Genomic DNA, 23278 nt, shown 5'->3' on the forward strand with positions numbered 1-23278 from the left:
ATCTAAATCATCATCTTATTCAACGGTAATAACAATAGTTTGCCGGAAAGCTTTGTCGATAAAGTAGTTAATGACTCCCACACTACTCTCCAATGCGCGGTCAATAAATGTTACATAAATATTGTTTAAATGTCATTATTAAAAATAGATAAACAACTTGAACTCCGGATCGCGCCTGCTGTGGCTCGCTTCCTACGCAATTTACATTGTAAACCCTCTTTCCAATCCTCGATATGCCGTAAACAATTGAAAAATGGATGTGGCTACAAGAAGACATGCATGTTGAGGGTCACGCGTGCGCGAGTTTAACTATATTTCAGCCTCCATTTCGGCGGTACACGACAAAGACGAAAAATAATCACGCAACGTATAAAAGCATTTTTCTAATAATCGTTATTTAGTTCTTATTGATTAAACAGTGGGGGATATAGCTTTACCGATCTACAGAAATTAAATATCAACATAAAATATCAAGTATATATGCACTGAAATAACGGCTTAATTGAGGCATCGATACTAAGTCTAAGCGTATAGTGTTAGCAAATTAAACACAAGCATGCAAAAACATCAATATTACATGCAGCTTTTTACATAAACCGTACTCTCATGTGTCAGTTTGTCAGTTGAAGACTCCTCTCATGCAGCCGAGCATTCGACGAGTGATGGTCGTCACTCATATAGCTATGTCTCCTTCAGATCCAAGAATAACCAAGACTCCATTTGCCGCCACACTTGAGGATTAAACAATTGACGATTATCTATATAGACGAGAGAACAAATATTAATATAAGACGCCGAAGTATAATCTCTCTAAATGCGCTGCATTTTAGATCTTGTATATATACATACGATTAAGATGTTTTAAATCGTTAAACAATGTACTGGATGTATATATGCATCTAGGACTTAGTATAATATATAATATATAAAAGATGCTTTTTACTATTGCCGTATTCGCATAATAACTTCGCGCTTCGTGATTTTTTTGCTTTTACTATTAAATTAAAAGCGCAATGTGTATACGTGAAGAATTTTCCCCGCCATTTACCGAAACTCGCGCATGCTCTTTATGTTGACTGCGGTACAAATTAAGACGCGACGATATTGATATTGATGGCACACAACACTTCTACACTAAAAGTCTGCACGCGATTACGATTCGTACGCTAATATATGTATGTGATCGAATAAACCTGCTAGCGCATGAACAAAAGTCGCATTTCAAATTTCAACTTTAACAAACATGCTTTTATTAGGGCGTTTTTCATACGTGTATAGAGTGTGCCTTAATTCAAAATCCATATCGTATGGTTGTTAATGTTTGACTTCAGTTTTAAGACCAGACCCCTATGTACGAATCCCGTTTAGCTTGAACGACGGATAGGCATGCAGCTTAAAAAAAAAGAGCAAGACTCAGTGTACACTAACCACGAAAGAAAACTTCAGTTTTTTACACGAATAAAACAATATTGCTTGCAACTACGCATTTAACATAACAGTTTAAGTTCAATCGCTCACGACATGTATTAAAGACAGTGTTGCAGAATTTTCGCTTTATATTATCCATCTCGTTTAAGCTAAACGAGTTTCATACAACCGGCTCCACCGCCTCCACGTTTTATGTAAAGCGTTTTAGCTGGATTAACGGTAATTGAATTCAAAGCTATATATATACACTAAATATGTGGGCCAACGTATTAAAAACGCCTGTGCTTGCGTGCATAGTATACATGTGTTTATATAGCAAGGCTGTTATTACACCAATATATACTAATATGAACTGACTAGGGAAAATTAAATATGATATTTTCAATAATTGCAATATATTAGGGTTTGATATTGTCGCGGCCGATAACAAGAGGAAATGTACGTTATAATGATGCAGTGCATGGACATGTCACTTGATTAAATAGATTTATGAAATATGATTAAAATGGCACCCATGTAACGAAATGCATGAATATACATATCATATTTCTACCACTAAATGCGATCTTATAAATAAATAATATAGATATATATATATAATATATACATATATATAATTAAATTATGATAATTTTTTAATTATAACGCACGAAACAGCGGGGTAAACGCTGAAAATGTTAATAAAAATCTCATTAGGCAGAAACAAAAGTGTGTGGCAAAAATTTAATATATGACGCCGGAAGATATACAGACAATCGTTTGTGGCTTATAAAATGTTGATATTAAAAAGATATAATTATAATATATGTACTTTTACTTGAATTTTGAGTTTCTAAAACTCATCGAACAATACGAAAAAGTACTGCGTAGAGTAGATTTGAAATATATAGAGAACGCGTTTAGAGAAAGAGTTTCAAAACAAGGCCATTTTTTACTCTCACAGTTTGAGGGCCTGTCAGTTTCACAAAAAATTCAACCCGAACGCGTTCACCCCCCTATATTCAAAGTTTATAAATGCAAGGCATGCCGGCGTAAGTATATACATGATACCATGCACAATGTTTGAATTATACACGATTTACAGAAACAAGGACCGGACCTGCATCATAATATTACATTTATTAGCGATAATATTTTGCTTACGTTTACGATATCTTGTATATGGAGGGCAGACGTGCATGACATGCAGAGTGATATAGCTTTGTACGTTTTTGTAAACATTATACAAACGTCAATTGCATGCTTAGCCTAGCTATGTCATCTTATTTTGTATTCGCAAATAATACACATAACATGTCATTTTTCTCATGCATGCAGTGACATGAGTGCGCGTCGATTTGTGTGTTATCGTGTATATAGGCACGGTTTCAATTTTCAAAGTGGAAGACTAATATTTTGTGAATTGTGGTCGTTTAAATACTCGAATTACGCACGAATAAGCAACTGCTGACTATATATATGTAACTAAAAAGATGTCCTTACTCTAAAGTCTAAACAATGAATAAACATATTTGATATGCCATTATAGGTATATGCAATACACATAGTTGATATACAGATACATTTTGAAAAACGTTGGCGTTTGTGGCTTCAAACGTCAAGCGAAAATGATTCTTTAATTGTTCTTATTATAGACATGCACAGTTCTCATCAAAAGGACAATATGTGTTTTCAAAATTAAAAAGCGCTAAAGAATTGTTTCTTTCTTTATGATTTAATTAACACGAATTTTATATATCAACTATATGTGTATATAAAACCCATCTTATTGCAACATCACGATTATATCGTTGCGTACACTACCGTAAATGGCATAATGCGTGCATGACGCAAAACTGAAGACAAAAAAGCACCTGCATGCGTTTAGGCCCAGCATGACAGTATAGCTACTGTTCTTTAGGAATGACTCGACAAAACGAGAGTGGTCTTTTGTCACAGACAATTGCATGCAAGTCCATTAACTATATATACGCGATAATGCCTCATGCATATACGAGTTAGCAAGCACCTTCCATGCATGATGAATTTGAAATATCGCAGAGAACAGACATCAGAATATTATAGAACCTTCACTAGTTTCAGCAAATATAAATCGTAATCCTCTCATGCACGAGTTAAATTACGAAAATTACGATATCTCCGCGTGTAACGGAAAATGTGGAAAGTTAGTCGTTAAGAAGATTATATTGATTTAATGATTAGAAATCTAATTGCAAACGCGCGTGATATAATGAAACAAATATGGGAAACGAAGATATTTTTCTGCTCTAACTTGATTTCTCGCTTTCTAGATTGGTTTTATTACCTGTAAAGCGTGAATGTGTTTTGCGATAAAAAAGTGTTTTTTTCACATATTTTTCCATACCACTCAGCGCATTTTTAACCATAGGTTCATATAGTCAAACCTAGTTAAAATAGCGAAAGATTTTCTTGTAAGTTATAGCTACTGTTAGTGCATGGATGAAACTTTCCAGTGTTTGGAGACGCTGCTGAAGATGCTCCGATCGACATATATAGCTAGTGTTTATCGTGTTTGTATATACCAACAACACTGACGAAGTGAAATGTATATGTTAAATAGAAATATCCTAACGATATCAGACCGCATATAATTCATGCGACAGTGATCCTTGATGGATTTGTTTTTCTTGCTTGTTTCGAGCACCTGCTCCTTTTTACTTCCTCGCTTGACAAATATACTCAATGAAAGATCACGCAATTTTGTGCTATAAATGTTTCATGTTTGACTGGCAAAAAGCGCTCTTTTCTGTTTACTCATATTTTTTTTCGCGGTATGAATGCATGACAACGACAATCATGCATAATGAAGTTATAGCTACTTCGTATTTTTCCAAATAATCCTTCTTTTCTTTTAAGACTTCATCAAAGATAACGAAAAAAACAACTTATGTTGTGATGTTGCATGCAGTGTTGTATTTATAGGCATGTACTTTATAAACCCAAGTTTTATAAAAGCTCACTTGAAAGGAGATTCATGCTTGTCCATGTGTATACTTTTATCGGCGTCAGTACATACTAAATTACATTAAAACCAAAACAACGCGTATATTATTCCTTAGCCTTCTCCGTAGGCTTAACAGACCAAACAAAGTCACAAAGCGACCGAATGCTTGAACAGGGAGGGATAAAAGCGCTTAAGCATGCACCCCCAGCTGTTAACTATATTGCCTTGTCTTGGCTTATACTGTATATAGTCTGTATATTAATCTTGGAGCACTTTCTAGTAAAAAATATTTGCGAGGTGAATTACATTGTATTCAAGTATGCATGGTCTGCAGATTCCTAATATCCTTGCAACTATATTTGAGACTTGATAAAGATCGATACTGAACTATGATGCCCCAATCATGAAAACGAGGCTCCATAGCCATCCATATTAACATAATTCCGTTGATGCAATTGCTTTTAGGATGTTAAGGTCAAATTACATTGTATTAATTCACGTTTCCCCACAGAGGCTTCCGTTCTAAGGCCGTATATATCGTCAGCAGGAGGGTAAATGAGGTTACGTGGGGAATGTACGAGACAACATGGAACTCGCGCGCCATGGACACATGTACCTATATTTTGCCACTAATCAAAATATTCATTTGAAAGTTTAAAACTGTGGTGAAGCCTCTGCGAAGCCAAACGGGTAGCCCCCTAAACCCCCCAGAGATCTGCCCCCTAAACAGCAGGAGGCGCCCCGCGCGAGGCTCAAACCATCGAACGATTAATTAGCGAAATGACCTCATTTAGAATAGTTCCATTTCACTGGCAACGCTATTTTTAACGCCTTTTTGACAACGAGGTTGGTAGACGGTAATACTATCATTGTTAATTTTGGTTGATATAGTAGCCAGGATCTGCTCGGAAAGTCAAAATTGTCGTCAATATAACTAACTTCCCGCTTCTAAAATATTGTTGCAATATCAAAAAAGGTTTGTCAGTTTTTGCAATGGGGGAAACTCATTAGAAAGAGAGTTGTATACGCGCTAAGCGTCGCGCTATATCATTTCCAGCTGAAATTCCAGCTCAAATAAGTTGCATGACACTGAAACACTAAGAGAAGACCAATATAGGTTTAAGTGAGTGAACGGCAAAAATGTTTTCATGTACACAAGAAGTTTTTAAGTACATAGCGTTATCCGACAATATAATACGAACAATGCCAGTATATGAGATGATATGAGAATCACATTGACATTTTAAAGGTGACTCCTTTTCCGTCAAGAACGGCCTTGATATTCCACAAAAATGCACTTTTACATAGAGATAGCCAAAGCTGATTGTCCAAGAGTCCTGTTATTAACATACTGTATATACCTATATATATGTCTTGTGAGTTGTGTGCTATTTTAAAACATTTTCCATTTTGATATGTAGTTACTCAAACATTCGCGAAAATTGGGGAAAATCGTGTTGATTTCCACTCCTGTTGATTTAACTGTTTATATCAACACAAAGTGTCTTATATTCTAGGTTTTGCTGGTTTTTCAACACATACATAAGCCAATAAAACGGTTGTACATCAATTCATATCGATACAAGCAGTACATGCAGGAGAAGTTTGTTTGCTTTGTTTGCTAGAAGTTTGTTTTATCGTATCCTCCAGCCTAAAAATACCTTGAGTCTAAATAATTCACCTATATATATATATATAGTCTTTTAGCGGCAATCGTTTGATCAACGTATAAATGTTAGTGCTTTAGATTATGATAAGATTACTCCTCCCAAGGTTTGAATGAAAACAATACGTCAATATATAGATAATCATGCAATGTCTGTTTTTCATGGGCTCAGTTCAGGAAAATAGTTTGTATAATCCTGGCCAGAATCTTTCAGACCTTGATTATGTTTTAAAGTATAAGATTGGGTTAAACTATATTCATATATATACGACTTAATTTTAACAATACGTCTGAATGACAATGAATATATGTGTATATATATACTATATATATATATATATATATATATATAGCTATATACGCTATACTTACTTCCATGTTAGGTAGAGTTAGCCTTACGATGCAAAATTTCGTTTACTAAATAATATAAAACAAGACTTATTATTTATAGCCTTACACAATATCTATACGAGTATATCCATGTATGTATGTAAAGGGAGTAGAAACCAGAATTTCATATCACAAATATATATGGCAAGACTATAGATATACCATGGAGCATCACATAATACATAGTTAATAAAATCACTAGGTTTGATAAAGTAGTACAGTATTAGGCAGCATATATATAAGAATGACTATCAGATAAGTGGCATTTCATTCAGAACAATAATATTAGCGAGTTTATCAGTTGCACTAAATCTACGATCTACTAAGTCCGCGTTGTAGATTTGGTGCATCTTATAAATTAATTCGCGTTTTCTATTTCTTTTTCGGACTCATGAAGTCTTAGCTTTGGAGCTCAGATCTGTTTCGCATTTTTTATTTGGATTGTTTCATCATTTTGATACAGCAGTGTAGCTACCTAATTTACTTGTTCTTTCAACTTCTTTTCGGAGCGAGTTTTCTGTTGTTTCTCTCGCCAAACTTTCAACCTCCAAAAGCATCAGATTATTTGACTAGAATAGATGTAGTATATAGTATATAATATTTATATGGGTATATAGTTATGTTAAGTTAGGTAACCGTATAAGTAGGGAGATCACATTTACCATACTGGCTGGGAAATGCTGTACGAACAAAAGAGATTTGATGTTATACTTTTTAGGGACTTTTTACCTCGTACGATGCTATTTTTTGTTTGATTCTTTTCATTTGATCATTTAAAGTTTGCAATTCATCAACACTGTTCGAATATCTCCTATCATAATGTGAGATTTAGCTTTCAGTTATCACGCCTTACCATGTTTAATCATAGACAATTCAGAAGACATCTTCTGGATTGTCTATGGTTTAATGCATAAACCGGTATCTAAAATTATCTTGTAAAATTTCTAATTTCTAAAAAAATTCGAAGCGCGATTTAGAAATTTTCCACACTTCGATTTGCAAAATCAAAGACAAAGGCAAAGGGCCATTTAACGTATATGTCCAAATAAAATGAATGATAATTTTGTTAAATTATTAAACCTATTTTTGATTTTATAAATATTACAGCCGAAAAACCTGTTACCTCAACAATAAATTATCATCTCTGGTCTCGGCATTGACATTGTCTAGTTCTTTAGAACATTTTTCTAAAATCCTACATAATTGAAAAGGGATTATATTTTAAGGCCGGTCATATTTTGCAAATGTTGTAGCAAGTAAATCCTGAGGGAAACTTCACAAACGTACTCTGAAATATCCATTGTCTCTGCCATGTGATTTTTTCTTTGCCTCTGTTCGTCTTCATTGTCGCAAACACTTTTGTCCTTTTCAATTTGGAGTAAATCAGACAGAACTTCGCGTTGACACTGACGATTTAAATGTTTTTGAATTTCGTCAGTCATCTTTCGGTTTACTTAAAAGGAGAATAGAAAAGTACAAGTAAAATATATATGTGACTGATTTCTGAATTATATTGCTTACTGATTTTTACAGAAGTCATTTTCGAAGCTATTTATGCATTACGGTAAGCAGGAATGGTTACATGCAGCATTCAATTTTAAGTGTCAAATTTATTGTCTGTGACATGAAGACAGCGAACACTAAATCCTCGCAATGCTGATGGCAATGGTCAATTTTATATCTCCAGCCCTAGCTAGGATCAATATAACGTTTAAAGCTTATAGGTGATCTTGCCATCAGTCAAATTTGAAATACACATAAGTATAAAGTCATCATACATTTTTTAAGAGCATCTTGTATGACATCATGCGGTATAGAGTTCTTTCTTTTATCTTGTTTATCTAAAATTTTTTCAGATAAAGAAATAAATAGTATATAATATACAACTATTGTCACAATATACAGTTCATCATTGAGAAATACTGACTATACCCAATTATATCCAACTATGCTTATGGCAAACCCTTCTGGAACAGGCATTTTAATGTCAGATGTGAAAATCAATGTCTGAAATCAACCTTAAAACTTCCATATACAACTTTATTATCATTCACTTCCTTTTATCATCCTACATACTCAACATTGTCATCACTGATCACTTGCCTTTATATTGACGTCAAAGTACCCTACAACTAAAGTTTCAAAAATGATGGTCTTTTATTGAAAAGCATTCTTAATAAGTAGGTTGACAAGACCAATGCTACTGACATCTCTTCTATTGGTAAAATCTAGTAGAAATATATAAATTAGGTTTATAGTTTATAGATTCTTATACATTCACCTGCTAGGTTTGGGCAATCGTGAAGAGTAAATGCTGTTCCAAAAATTTGGATTTGTTGTTGTAAGAAATTCTTATCCGTTTGAACATCTTCATTCTTCATGCAATTTTCCTCTCTCATGGGTACCACTGGCAGCTCAGGTGACGTAATGGTAAGCTGTTTGCTGTAAGAGGTTGATTCAACACTTCTGGATTCTGTGCTTGATAAAGTATTGCCCTGTATTGTTGCAGGGGTCTTCCTATGACTATGTTTTTCTTGCCTTTTCTTATTTGGTTGGACAGTCTCGTTAGTTTTGCTTGTCTTACTACTCTCTTTCTCTGTTTCACTAAGTTCACTTGATTCTTCATTTTCTTCATTTTGTTTTGTTTTGTCTTTGACATTAAAATCAATCAAGTCAGTGTGGTCTACATTATCACTATCATTACTGTGTGCAACTGCACTTTTCTTTCTTAGCTTGGGTGGTTTAAAGTTTATTGAGGCTTTTCTTCTTTTTCGTGCTGACTTTGTCTTTGGTTTTGCAGCTGCAGAGGTTCATATATATCGTATATATCACTTTTTATGGCTGGTTGACAATAAAATGCCAAAATCATGGAAGGGAACAGGGATATATAGTCATCACACTGTTCACAGTCAAATAGAGAGGTTTTTAATGGTGTCAATAACAAGTTCTCCTAATCAGATTAAACTATAGAAAACCTAGAGTGAAGAGACCTCTCCATATTTCATGGAAAATACAAAATGTATCAACAATACTTTGCTACAGCCTACAGCAACAGCTAGATTTACTAGAAATCGCAGCAAATAGAAGTTAAGTTAATAGTCATACAGAACGGAGAAAGAGAAGCTAATGCGTTTTGAATGTTATACCTGAATTAGTGTCAACGTTCTTAATATTTGGCGTAACTTCCATAAGAGATCCTGGAGTAAAATTACTGACTTTTCTGTATAATGTATCAAAATTCAAAATGGCGCCAAAAAACCGCGATTAAATTCTACATAGTTGTAACGTTCCAACTTCCGGTGAAAACGTCTTTCGTTATATATCAGTTGGCTTGGTTTACTATTTTTTATCCTATTTCATGATTTTAATTTTTTGCAATATCAAATAAAAGTCTTCATTATTTTTAATGTCAAAACAGTTTTTCAAGAGTTTCAATTCTAAGGAAATTTGCGTTGTTTGACATGTTTGTGGCGTACACTGCAAGCCTGCAACTAAAAGGTTGTCAACAGAAAAAATGAAATTGAAAGCTGTCCGAATCAAGCTAAGAATGAAGAATAAATGTAGGTGTATGGTTTATTTTTACTATATCAGCAGTAAACACCAAGACTGAATATGGGAAAATTTGCCCAGGCTGCATAAGGTCTGTGTTAATTCAGCCTAATTAAATTAATTTAAGCTGCATGGGGCTGGAGGGTCCTCAAATGATTATGAATGAAATGATTCATTATGATGAAGGTAGATATGGTACGATAGGTGAAAAGGGAGTAAACTGCAGCCATGTAGGGTGCACCTTTCCAAGATTTTTGCCCTGGCCGGGCCCTCAAAGTTTCAGACTTCCATCATGCATGGACAACTGGATCGAAGTACTCCGAAGTCCGAACCACATTACCAATTGCAATCCATATGTAACTATATATTGATACTTATGTGTGACTCAATCTCTAATTTTAGCAAGGGTATATTTGACATTACAAATTCTTACAGCAAGTGTGGATAAGGCTTAATTTCTACCTTACACTCTTAATATTTCTTGAAGGGGTAATTTGAATGATTCTAATCAACAAATCAAATGGAGTTGTTCAAACCTACATGGATGTTCCGATCTCCCCCAGAAAATGTGAAAATATTGCAAATGTGCAATTCTCCTCAAAATTGTCTTTTTGGAATGGCTTGCACCAAAGCTCATTCCCCTCAGGAGCTCCAGGAATGGTCAATCCGCATTTCATATGAAATGCATGAAAACAAAAGATCCATGATGGAGAGAAAATGTCTATCACAAATCGAGTCAATCCGAAACATAATAAATGAAAGTAGCAGACTTGGTTTGCCACCAAAAAATGTTGTAAGGAAATAAAAATAATGCAATAATATAATATCTTCATTATATTGTAATTCTCAATTAATATGACCCTAATCAAACTAACATCCATGCACCCTAGCCCTGTAACTGGAAACCCTAATATGCTGTACTTTTACTCAAAATTAGTTGACTGAAGTGTCTGGTGGTCAAAGTGTCTTATGCAAACAGAACTTGTTCGTTACACATCTTGATAAGAACAAGGAGATTTTCTGGGAGTTCATTGTGAAAACGAACTATAATAATAAGGTAAGTTCTTATACGTAAAATGCAATTTAATCAGTATCAAATATGCTTGTATACTAGCTGACCAATGAATTATGTTTGTTTCAGAATCACAACAGTTCAACCCAAGGCTTACAAAATGTGTTTTTTCTTGAAAATGATTGTCGCGAATTCTCCTTCAGTAGCCTTACTAATGGCAACGAAGATGAGCCCTTAAAAATCCATGGTAGCGAGTTTTCCCTTGCAAAGTTCTACCCTTCTTCCGTGATGTTTGCCAAGATATGTGTGAAGTTCCGTTCGCCGTCGTACGGTCATTTTAATGTCACCATTATTTTTGATTTCGGTTTTGCTCCGAGAATTGTTCGCCATGTCGGTGTTGTTGTAGCCCCTGAGAAACACCTTTTTGAGAAGTTGTCCTCAACACCAATCACTACATCGGATGAAAAACACAATGAATTGACGTGGATGCAGAAATATAAACTAATATCATTTGATGACAGTTCCCCAGGTACGTAATTAGAGGAAAGACTATAACGAAAGACTAAAGTCTAAACCTTTTTGAGCATTTTTATTTTCGCCTGATAAAGTTTGTCAGCAGCGAGAAATTAATTACAAAGAAGTTATTAAAAAAGTTATTCAGAAAAACTGTTGTATTGACTATTGTGTAGATGATAGTGTTACGCCTGGCACTGAAGAATACCCTCTACCAGCAAACCTGAAATACGGTGTAGAATATGGCGCGTTTGAATACATGGACGTTAATTTAACACCTGAAAATTTTCGCGATCGTCTTCATAATTTGCTGTTTGTTGAAGAATACGAAAGGCGAAAAAGAATGTCAAGGTATTGACTGCGGAGCTGTGTAATGAAAATACTTATAAAGAACAGACGAAGTCCAAGTATTGCTGGGTTCTCATGCATGAGCTTTTTCATAGTGAATTGGGTCGGGTCAGAGTTGTTGTAGATCGTTTCGACGCTTACGAGTGAGCGAATGATAATGATTTTGTTATAACAATTTTATAATTATTTTATTTTCAGGTTGAATGTCCATTGTCACGATATATTCACGCTATTTCGCAAGCGCACAAAACTTCCATCACTGAGAACCGTTGATGCCCAGAAAGCCGTATTTATTCCCATGTCTGAAGAAACGTTGGAAGAAGTTGGTATTCTTGTGACCCGAGGATCCAAAGCTTTGATACGGTTACGACAGTTTATGTATGGTGCTGACGACTCCGAAGATTTTGTCGTTCACGAGGCTCTAGTTATCAACATTTTATGTGGAGAAATTATTCTTGAGATCAGTTCAAAAACGCTAACTCTACTCAAGTCTATGTCTTCACCAGTTCCAGTTGACATTTGCTTCCGATTTGTCAACACATTTCTCTGTATGCATTCTGCAATTGACCGGGTCAATCTTGATCTAATCTTTTATCAACCGTTGTCCAGACTTGTTAATGAGACCAACCGTAAACCTTTGCTGCTACGTCATTCGCAATTGAGTCCTACACAAGCTACCGCTCTTTCAGGGATTATTAACAGTTCACGAGGTAGGAAATTTTATATGATATATACAATATGGTATGGTATGGTATGGTATGGTGTGGTATGGTGTGGTGTGGTGTGGTGTGGTGTGGTGTGGACTGTGGTGTGGTGTGGACTGTGGTGTGGTGTGGACTGTGGTGTGGTGGGGACTGTGGTGTGGTGTGGTCTGGTGTGGTGTGGTGTGGTGTCCTGTCGTATCGTATGGTATATACGAGTGGTTATGGTCAAATGAACTTTTGGCTCATAATTTGTATGATACCGTGGTTTCAAAAGCTGACAGGCATATCCCGCATATGTCACTGATATCTGTATCAAAGAAGATATTCTAAATAAGTTAAGTTAATATATTTTACGTATTTAAGGTCCTCCAGTGTTACTCCTCGGACCATTTGGTACTGGAAAAACGCAAACTGTTGCAGAAGCTGTAAAAATCCTAATATCGGAGCAGTCGCAAAAATGTCGTATTTTGATTTGCACGCATTCCAACAGCGCTGCTGACCATTATATTGAAGATTATCTACATCCTCTTTTTACGAAGGACGAAAGTAAGTATTTCATGTAACATGAATTCCTGCGGTAGCACACTGTGGTTGCCTGAACTGTTAGCTGCAGGTATTTATCACTGAAAGCAGTATTTTCTAAATTCTATTGCTTGAGTAAGGAGTACGAGTCATTTGTAGGATACGTCGATCCTGTCATATAGACGACACTAGGAATTAAAGTTTTCAACGCTATTTTCACGCTTATTTCGCAGTAAATATTAGGATTTAAAGTCTTATCATCGGTTTTCCATTGTAGATACATTGTGTGAGAAACCTTTGAGACTGTACTGGGAGCACCGCTTGGCAACTAGCATCAGTGATACAATGTTGCCATATTGTATCATGGATCTTAATACTGGTACGTTCAGAAATCCAACTCTTGAAGAACTTGCGCGAAAGACTATTGTTGTTACGACATTGGTTACCGCTGACCTGCTTATCAAATGCGGTGTTAAACCTGGATTTTTTACTCATATACTTATTGACGAGGCAGCGCAAGCGATGGAAGTGGAAACGCTTATCCCTCTCAGTCTGGCGACAAAAGAGACAAAAGTTGTATTGGCCGGAGATCACTTACAGGTTAGTAAACGTGTACTCGTCAGTCTCATCATTTTCCACCACATACAGCATTTTTTATCTAAGAAGCTACAGCATATGGTAGTGATATTTCTAATTTCATTGGATCGTAACCCAAAAAATTCACTGCCACTCCTAGTGTAATCCGGACTCCTTTTTTATGCTGACTTTGGGCCAAGTATTCATTAGACTGTGGTCCAGCTAAACGTGGCCAACACGGGAAACTGTTGCAGTTGGACCACACCATGACCGTATTTAGGACTATACTCGACATGATGTACTTAAGGAGTGCTGTCTTTTCTAAACATTGTATGCGTAAACTATTGGCATTGCATATTCCATAATCATTGTCGTGCTGTGCATTTTATGCTAATTTCCCAGATCCCTTTATACTCTTAAATCCTCCAGCATAGGAAACTTAGGTGGTATTAACAAATACTCTTTTTGTATCTAGTTAAGTCCACCGGTATTTTCATCAATTGGCCGCAAGCTGCAGTTAGATAAGTCACTACTAGTACGTCTCTATGAAGCCTATCCTGCAAACTCTCCACGCAAGATACTGTTACTAGAAAACTTCCGTTCCTATCCGGAGCTCGTGAATATCCCGTCCAAACTATTCTACGAAGGATCTTTGATTTCCAAGAAACAGTTACCTGGTGATTTACAGTATCCAGTCAAGCTCTATGGTGTGTATGGTTTAGAAGAGAAAACAAGAGATAGTCCATCATATGTCAATATGGCAGAGGTAGCCGAGATAACGGAACGAGTCGAAGAAATGGTTAATACGTGGCCCAAACAGCATTTTGGAGAGTTAAAGCTGGAGAAAACGTGCGTGCTAAGCGCGCATTACGGCCAGGTAATTTTTACGTTATTTAACAGTAACATATTTATTGCTGTAAAGGCAAGTGTCAAAGCAAGACCGTTGCGACTAGCATCACCGTTTCTCTATAACTTTTAATGCATTATAGAGAAAAATTGCGGGTTTTTATTTGATCAAGGTATGTCCCGGGTTAGCAAGCCTTTAATGGAAACTTTAATGTCATGCGTGTTCACTATTTTCTAGTTCACCTACGTCGGAGCATCTTAATTTTCAGTGTAAAGATTATTCAACTTAGTTAGGTGCATAATTCAAACCAGGTTTTCAAACTGAAACGTATATAGGCCAGCACGCAATATAATGAACCTATAGTTCTGGTCAATTTACCATAAGGTATCAATGTATTGTAGTAATATATTTTTGTGTGTGTAGATAAGACAAGTGCGTCGAGAGTTACGCTTGAATGGCCTTCACAATGTCCGTGTTGAGAATATAAATAACGTGCAAGGTTGGTCTGTCTTTATTGTTCTGTTCTACTTTTAGAGCTACGTGCACACGTTAACGATGATAATTAGAACGTAAGACGGTGCAAACAATATAAATTTATTACAGAAGTGGGGCTAATCCAATATACAGACCTTTATAAAAATCGGATACAATATCATTACCTGGATACCCATAATTGTGAAACTCTGTGGTTGCTCATAATATATGTTTTTATCTTGGTTTAGGTTTGGAATTTGACGTTCTTTTTCTATCAACTGTCCGAACATCTCGCGTGTTAAGTCCAGGTCAACACGAAGGAAAAGATTTGGGCCTCCTGTCTAATCCAAAGCTACTGAATACAGCGATTACGAGGGCGAAATTCTGTTTGGTGGTTATCGGTGATCCGAAAGCTCTTTGTTCTGTCGGTGACTGTAGAGTTTGTTGGAAGACGATTCTGTCGCTGTGTAGTGAGAACGGTACTTTTCACTACCGCCTTCCTCTTACACAAGTGCTGAATTCTATACGCGAAGAACAGACCCAGATGCTACAACCTGAGTTCAACAATAGCCTACAGCAGTACCAGCCGCGACAGTATCACCATGTTACACCACCAATTCCCAATAGGTTTCCTTTCTTTCCAGAACAGATGGGTGGTATAAGACAAGTACACCCACTGAATATGTTGCCTGTAAACCCTCTTAATATGTCACCCAATCCACCTACTGCCCTATCGACTGCACCACGTTCCTATCCTAGTATACCACAATATACCCCGTATCCTAGAGTCTTATATAACAATGTTTACGATCAAAGTCCAGTGGGGTTTCATCAACCAGCGCCCCAAACACCTACATTTGTTACGCCACCAAATTACCCATCCCAAACCTATGTTCCTGAAGTCGCTTACAATCATGTTGGCGGTAATCGTGCAACACTCAACTTTGGGAGTATTTACTCTCAGCATGACGTGGGGTTTTCTACAGGGAGACCACATGCTAATCCATTTCAGATCGGTTTACTTAACAACAGTACGTACGCAACAAATCTCCAAGCCCAAACTGGATTTATTGTACAGTCAACATCATCTTCTCCAGCACCACGACCTAGAAGCGATACTAAGCATCAAAGCAATGCTTCGTGGCAGGACAGATCTTATAACGCACCTAGTCACGACGAACTGTCTACATTGACGAACGAGTTGGTTGTAAAGCTCGACCCTTCAACATCCAATATCGATGGCTCACATCCAGACATTAAGAGTGCCAAGAATGAATTCAGTAACCCCGCTACAATTCGTGAAGAGTCCTCTTTATCCGAGATATCTGTACAAAGAGCCCACGAAATCTCCCCAACTAGAACGCTAGAAGAATCATCCATCGTGTCATTGTGCCAAAATATACGGAAAAATGTTGTTGCGTCATTGCGGCATATCACAGAATGTGAAGAAGCAATGAACATGTTCATCGAAGATCCCTCAGATGATGCATCAGTTGAAATAAGAGAAAACCTTAAAGCGCAGCTTGCCTTGGTTCGTCATGAGAAATCCTTATTAGAGCAACAACAGACGCTGAATAGAACTCTAGCGAAAAACGTTCATTCTTTGCAAGTGAATGCTGTGAAAAATCAAGTACATCGCGATCCTTCCCTGAGTCTCTCCCCAAACCCTCGCTTGACTCACGTCTACAAGATTGACCTCGACAGTGATCACGAAGTTCAAGAATGGTACCGACTACGACGACAAGATCCAATCGTGAATGATTACATTAAGTCCTTCGAAATGCTTTTGGAACGTGCACGAACACGAGGTCATCCAGGTGATAAAACTACGGAATCTTGTGAAATTACCGCTGTTGATAATTCTGACTTGATGAACAGTTTACGAGGCTGGGTTCTGCAACCTCAAAGCGTTTTCTATCCTTCTGAAGATCTACTATACGAAACCTACTTGGGTATAGAAGAAGTGAACAGAAAGCTGGAGAATGGAGAACTTGTTTGTTGTGCCCTCTCCATGGACAAATCTTCATCTGGGAAGTCAGCGTCATGTGTGGTCGATGATCCAATGGAGAAAAATATTGTTATTCCTGACAGAAAGAGCATGAACAGAGCTTTTAATACAGATCTTGTTGCTGTGGAGATTACACATGATCCAGAAGGACAAAATATAAAAGAAGGGAAGGTGGTCGCTATAATCCAAGAAAGGCATCATCGACGAGTAATATGCCGCTTAGCCTCTCCAGAATCAACACTTATGATTCCATTGAACAATACCAACCCAAAATTCTCGATATTGCAAAGTGATAATCATGTCGGACAGACAGGTGTTGCTGTATTTGATATACACGGAGATCAAATTCGCTTTCATAATTTTGTTTCAGATGTTGAAGATAAACTTTTTCTTGTTCAGTTTTTGAAATGGGACGTTTCATACCGTTATCCTCTGGGTTTTGTAGCGAAGTGCTTTGAGGACTACAATGATATGGACAAATTGATTCCGATCCTTTGTTTTGATTACGGAATCCAGCAGGAATTTCCTGCCGCAGTTATTAAAGAAATTGAGTTGCGTTTCCCCGAGAGTTGGCAGCTCCCTAAGGAAGAGCTGGAATCCAGATGCCGGTATGAAGATGCTTTTACGATTGATTCCGAAGGAGCTGAAGAGCTTGATGACGCAATCAGTGTCCGCCCTGTAAAGTATGGGATCTATTCCATAACAGTCCATGTTACTGATGTCTCGTATTTCGTAGTCAAAGGTTCCTTGATTGACAGAATAGCTCAAGAAAGAGCAACCTCTGTATATTTACCATCAAACATAACGCTCACATTATTACCAAAGCGATTAAGTCACATATGTAGTCTGCTGCCAGGTAAAGAAAGATTGGCCGTCTCAATTGAATTTGTTATTGATTTAAGTGGAAACATACTTCGTTCTCCGATCTTTCGTCGAAGTGTTGTGGTATCACAACGACAGCTGAGCTTTGACGATGTAGATGGCTTCTTATCTGGAGAAAAATCATCGACCCAAATATCATCGCCTGTGTTACGTTCACTACAAATCCTTCACTGTTTATCACGTGAATTGTGGGCACGCAGGGTGCGTGGTGGCTCATTTCAGGCATGCGCAGAAGCACATTTGCAACCTCCTTCGCGCAGGATTGTGGAAGAATTGATGATTATCGCCAACATGGCCGTAGCCAACAAACTATCCAACCTTCCAGATTCGCATGTTGCTCCACTCCGAGTACAGCAATCGCCCAAGTACCATGTACTTCAAGCACTTGTCTCCTGGGCGGCTGAGAATGGGGTTAATTTAAATGAAACGTGGCTCACCCAATGGTTGACCGGTAAGTATAATGGATAGTCCTCTCCAACAAATGTGGTACTATGGACCCCATGCCTAAAGATAGCTTCCCTTCTCCGGACGGCCTTTGAATGAGTTTCCATTTTTCTCACGGGCTATGAACGAGGAAGGTTGTTCTACACTTCTTCCTCACTGCATGTCCATTATCCGGAAAGAAAAATTGAAACATTCATTCAATAAAGTTGCCCGAGTAAAATACACTTTCCCAATTGATTGAAAATTTTAAACTGGATTCTTTGTGCGTGAAGAACAGAAATGCATGCTAGAAAATCGAGGCCTGCAACCTAGTTAACCTGAACTTGCGACTGATTTACCCCATCAGATAACCCCATCAGTGAAGATAACACAGGCTATACTTTTAAAACAACTTGGTAATTTTTTTAGCTATCGTAAAAGTAATCGCTGGTGATTTTTCTCTCATAAATTGCAGTCCCTCATAAATTGTCCTTAAAAACGTGTCGAATTCATCGTGACGTACGTCATCATATATCTTTCAGGTTATCAGGAGCAAGAATCATCGCACTCATCATCAGTGTGTGTTAATCTGAAGATTTGGCAGCACATTTGTCAAGAAATCAAGATAGGCAACATGGCGGATCTTACGGAAGAAATATTATCGCAGCACAAGAAAACTCCAATCACACCTCGACTTCAGCGTAATCTTCCTAGAAGTAAATATGTTTCCTCTAATCAATATTCATCTACAGAACGGCGTCATTTTTCTCTCAATGCTGATTGCTATACGCATTTTACATCACCTATACGAAGATACTTGGACATCGTTGTTCATCGCGTCCTATTTTCTGAGGCAACAGCACCACTTTATGACGACGACGAGATGGAGGTAAAGTATAAGGCTGTTGTATATTGTGCTAGAAGGGACTAAGGTTTGGGTAAGTATAATGCACAGTCCGATATTGCACGCTCTACATTTAGAATTGCTATATTTCTTAGAATACAGCGAACCATCGCTGTATTGATTAGGCAACTATGAATCAAGTGGCCGCCAAATGTTGCAGAACGGATATGAATTGCAGCGAATAGGACATGAATATTTACTATTAAAGGGAATTCCATTGATTAACTATAAATTTAGAACTAAAAATGAGCTCTTGCTACAATTGAAAATACTTCCACAGGTTTTATTCAAATTTAGTGTAACAAAGGAAGTGCCCTCCTAAAGATCCATGTAAAGAGCTTAGTTACTATTGAAGGCAATTGTCTTATAAATCCATGTTGAGAATAGCCTATTTTCTTTAATATATTATCAGATTTTAAAATGAATTAAGTTGTTTTGAACTTCTGTATCGACTTTATAGGAGCTGTGCGGGATCCTGAACTTACGTTGCGGTGTTACAGCTGCATTCTCCAAGCATTGTACGGCAGTTTTGGAGGCGAAGTCGTTGCAAAGCACAGATGGATGGAGAACAATGGAAATTGATTCAGTTGAATCTGAATGCATGATGCTCAAGAATGTTGACAATAGTAAGGCTTCGTCGCTTCACAAGCTAAAAATGAGTGATATGGGGGCATCCATGTCTCAAGATGAAGCAAAGAAATTCGTTGCTTATTGGAGATTTCACGATTTGGATGTTAGTGGTTCTAAACAACACAGTCGTCCTCAAACACCATCTAAAGCTCCACAACATCCCTCTTCTTCCCCAGAGTTAGGAGGTAAATAAAAAACGTGTTATTACCGGTTTGGCTTGATATTGAAAATCGTCAAAAAAAACTACCTATATTTACGTTGCTTGATACTGGTACAAGACAGACATAACAACCGTTACTTTAAAGCGAAGCTTTATTTTTTAACACACCGTATCTTAATGAAAATTTCCACAGGACATGTAAATGAATCGCCGCTTTTCAGAGGAAACTTCAGTCTTCAACATCCTTTGGCGCCATCTTTCCAGCGTGAAAGATCCGCCTCTTTGGGTCAAGAATTTGAAACAAGTCATATGGTTGAAATTCCGGAAGAATTGTGGTGTGAACTGCTAAACTCTACCAAGAAGGAAGATGCCTCCGCTATAGTTAAATCTATGGATAACATCAACAAGCACGCTGTTGTTAGCAAAAAGCCAAGTTCAACTTACGACGGGTCGTCAATGTCCATAGATACTTCAGGTTTTAATGTTTTAACTTGCTCGTTCCAAGCAGGAGAAAAGCTGCAAGTTTTGTTCACTTGTTCCTCGGTCAATGGTCTTCCACAGCTGCTACTTCAAGCAATAAATGTGATACCTGAGAAAATATGTTGCATTCTGCATCATAGGCAACCTGTGGAATGTTTTTGTGATAGGGTCGAAATTCCTGCGCGAGAAAAGTACGTATGTGGGTTAAAACAAATTAGGACGTTATGAAGATAAAATCATGACAATACTCCCTACTTCTCAAACTTTGTAATTGGGATACAAATTAGCACACTTAGCAACCTTAGTTACTAAATATGTATACGCCCTGTTACTGTTTATTACCCTACGTCTGGGAGGACTAATTCTTATGAAACAAATATTTCTTAGAACGCCATGGTTGTCGTATACAACTATGTATGCATTCTCAAAATATATTGCGATGATTCAACTTCTCGTTTCTTTGAATTTATATTTTCAGATATTCTTCGTCAAAAGAGTACCAGCAAATTAATATTCCATTACTTAAGATGGAGTCTGCTGAGAAAAGTGTTCGAGCAAAATTGCCTTCTCTGCATATTAGAAATGTGGTAATAAAATGGACAAAAGATGCCTCTAACGGTAATATATATCTATTCATGGTTGAAATGTTTCTAACATTCAGGAATTATTAGAGCTATGGTTTAAACTTAATATAATGGAATATGTTGTTTTGTAATAAAAAAACTCACGAATCTTGCGGTAAGGGACCCACCCTCTATTATAAAATGTATACAGGTACAAGTAAAGCCTTACTTGACGATGCTTATTTTTTATTTTGCACTAGCCATTCATGGTGAATTGAACATACGAACTGATAGATTCTTACCGTCAGCAGTTCATAAAGATGACTTCGTATGTGTTTATTTCATTTCATCTCATGTTATTCACCATGGCTGCGTTGAAGATGTGCCGATACCTCTAGAGGAGTCCGTTTATATACGGTTGGTATTAAACTCGGGCTGCACTACTGAACCTTTAGGAGCAGCTAATGTTGAAGTTATCCCACAATGCATTAATTTCCGACGTATGATATATGCAGTAAGATCTCTTCCTAATGGAACAGAGGATGTTTGCTCGTTGTTTTTAAAGCGATTTTTGCGATCATCCATAAAACAAAGCAGATCAAAGAATGCTCATACCTCATCTTTTACTTTGGATTCAAGTCAAAGAAAGGCAATGGACGGAGCTACTCATTCTTCATTTACTATTATTGAGGGACTCTCAGGTTAGCTTGACTTCTTCGTATCAATAGTTCTCTTTTATATATATTTGTAATAGGGTTTGACATCTGTACATTTTACGACATAATAAAAAAAGCCTAATTTCAATGCAATTAATGAAAGATCTTGTTATGCCCGTTGTCTAAAAATCCCCCTATTCAATATGGTCAATTCATGACGTCATTTTTGAATTAATTTAAGAAAGAGATCCCAATGTAAGCAATTCTTCAATTCATTCTCAGGCACTGGTAAAACCTACACAGCTGCTGCTATCGCAGAGCAGTTCTTTTTGGAAAATTCCTCCCAAAAGTCAACAACTAATGTGTTATTGTGCTGTCCAACTAATCAAGCAGTCAATGATGCTGAAAGTTTGTATTTGCAAATTATTGTTATATCATATTATTCATAGCGACTTTCCTATACATCTTCTACCGTGAATATCTGTACTCGCAGCGTCCATTTTGTATTCTATTCTGTGCTAATCTGAAATTTGCTGACACGTCAGATAGGAAAGATCGGTAGACTGTTTTTATTGTCTATCCTGTCAAGCAAGGTAGTATTTATTCGAGTTTTATTCTGAACATGGTAATATTTAAAGGAATACATCGCTTCGTTTCATTCCGGATTCAGTTCGTAGCTTCCTGATTCCGGATCTCAACTCGTGAATACCGGGTCACAGTTTGTGCATTCCGAATCTTGCCACATCCCAGACTTCTTCACACAGATCGATACTTTTCTAAAATGTTTTTTTACGTTATAGATATCCTTTCTCGAGTCCCTACAGTTCGTATTCTTCGTTTGTATGAACGTGAAATAGAAATCCAGTCTTTTCCAGAATTGATCGCTGTGTACGGTTGCTTTATGAGATCTTCAGAAACACAAACCATATTACAAGATTCAGCTTTGCATTTTAAAATCCGAAGCAGCTCCAATCCTTTTCACAGGAAGATACAGAAGTATGCTAATAAACTGCAGATGTTAACAGAATACAAAAGAGGGGATATGATGCAATTACGAAGAGTTATTGAAGAATACAAGAAGGTTATTGATATGGCTGAGGAGTACGAACTCACTGAACATGGCGTGAATATCATATTATGTACCTGTAATGAAGCAGGAAGCTCACGAATGGAGAATCATGCTAGGGTGAAGCAATGTATAATAGATGAAAGCCATCATTCCCCTGAAGCAGAGAGTTTGTCAATGTTTCAAACACTCAATGCACGTTGTGAGCGAATTGTTCTTCTTGGAGACACCACGGTGAAAAATTTGCCAATCATCGAAAATAAACTTGCAAGACGTTTTGGTCTCAACAAGTCCGTATTTTCCTCACTAAGAAATGGAAAAGGAAAGAATGGATTACCGAGACATGTTTTAGACACACAGCATAGAATGCTTGGGATATAAGTTGTGGTTTTTGTTAGATTATGTTAATAAATTATGTTGGGAAGCCCGTTTCTGGGACCCCTTCTATAATATGGGAACCGCTTTCACCTTCATCATTTGGGGGATTTTTTATCGATCCCGCTCCCCGAGCC

The 23278-nt window shown here is 37.0% G+C and overlaps 2 protein-coding genes across 2 annotated transcripts; one reads left to right on the top strand and one right to left on the bottom strand.

The window, feature by feature from the left end:
• Nucleotides 1-389: 389 nt before the first annotated feature.
• Nucleotides 390-9687, bottom strand: LOC114526323. The gene is made up of 9 exons (XM_028547903.1): nt 9596-9687; nt 8731-9249; nt 8228-8290; nt 7737-7902; nt 7573-7644; nt 7179-7260; nt 6925-7018; nt 6432-6476; nt 390-758 (listed from the first exon to the last, which is right to left on the bottom strand). The coding sequence occupies exons 1-8, from the start codon at nt 9636-9638 to the stop codon at nt 6439-6441; spliced, it is 1077 nt and encodes a 358-aa protein (XP_028403704.1). The 5' UTR covers nt 9639-9687; the 3' UTR covers nt 390-758; nt 6432-6438.
• An 82-nt stretch (nt 9688-9769) lies between these two features.
• Nucleotides 9770-23216, top strand: LOC114526297. The gene is made up of 18 exons (XM_028547860.1): nt 9770-10009; nt 10486-10791; nt 10936-11055; nt 11140-11539; nt 11700-11874; nt 12070-12581; nt 12939-13121; nt 13375-13697; nt 14149-14550; nt 14944-15019; nt 15243-18335; nt 18850-19196; nt 19672-20026; nt 20195-20672; nt 20960-21099; nt 21305-21745; nt 21983-22108; nt 22501-23216. The coding sequence occupies exons 2-18, from the start codon at nt 10519-10521 to the stop codon at nt 23145-23147; spliced, it is 8091 nt and encodes a 2696-aa protein (XP_028403661.1). The 5' UTR covers nt 9770-10009; nt 10486-10518; the 3' UTR covers nt 23148-23216.
• Nucleotides 23217-23278: the final 62 nt, after the last annotated feature.

This window comes from Dendronephthya gigantea, unplaced genomic scaffold (assembly GCF_004324835.1).
Source record: "Dendronephthya gigantea isolate DGI-Jeju-01 unplaced genomic scaffold, DenGig_1.0 000038F, whole genome shotgun sequence".
Taxonomy (NCBI): domain Eukaryota; kingdom Metazoa; phylum Cnidaria; class Anthozoa; order Malacalcyonacea; family Nephtheidae; genus Dendronephthya; species Dendronephthya gigantea.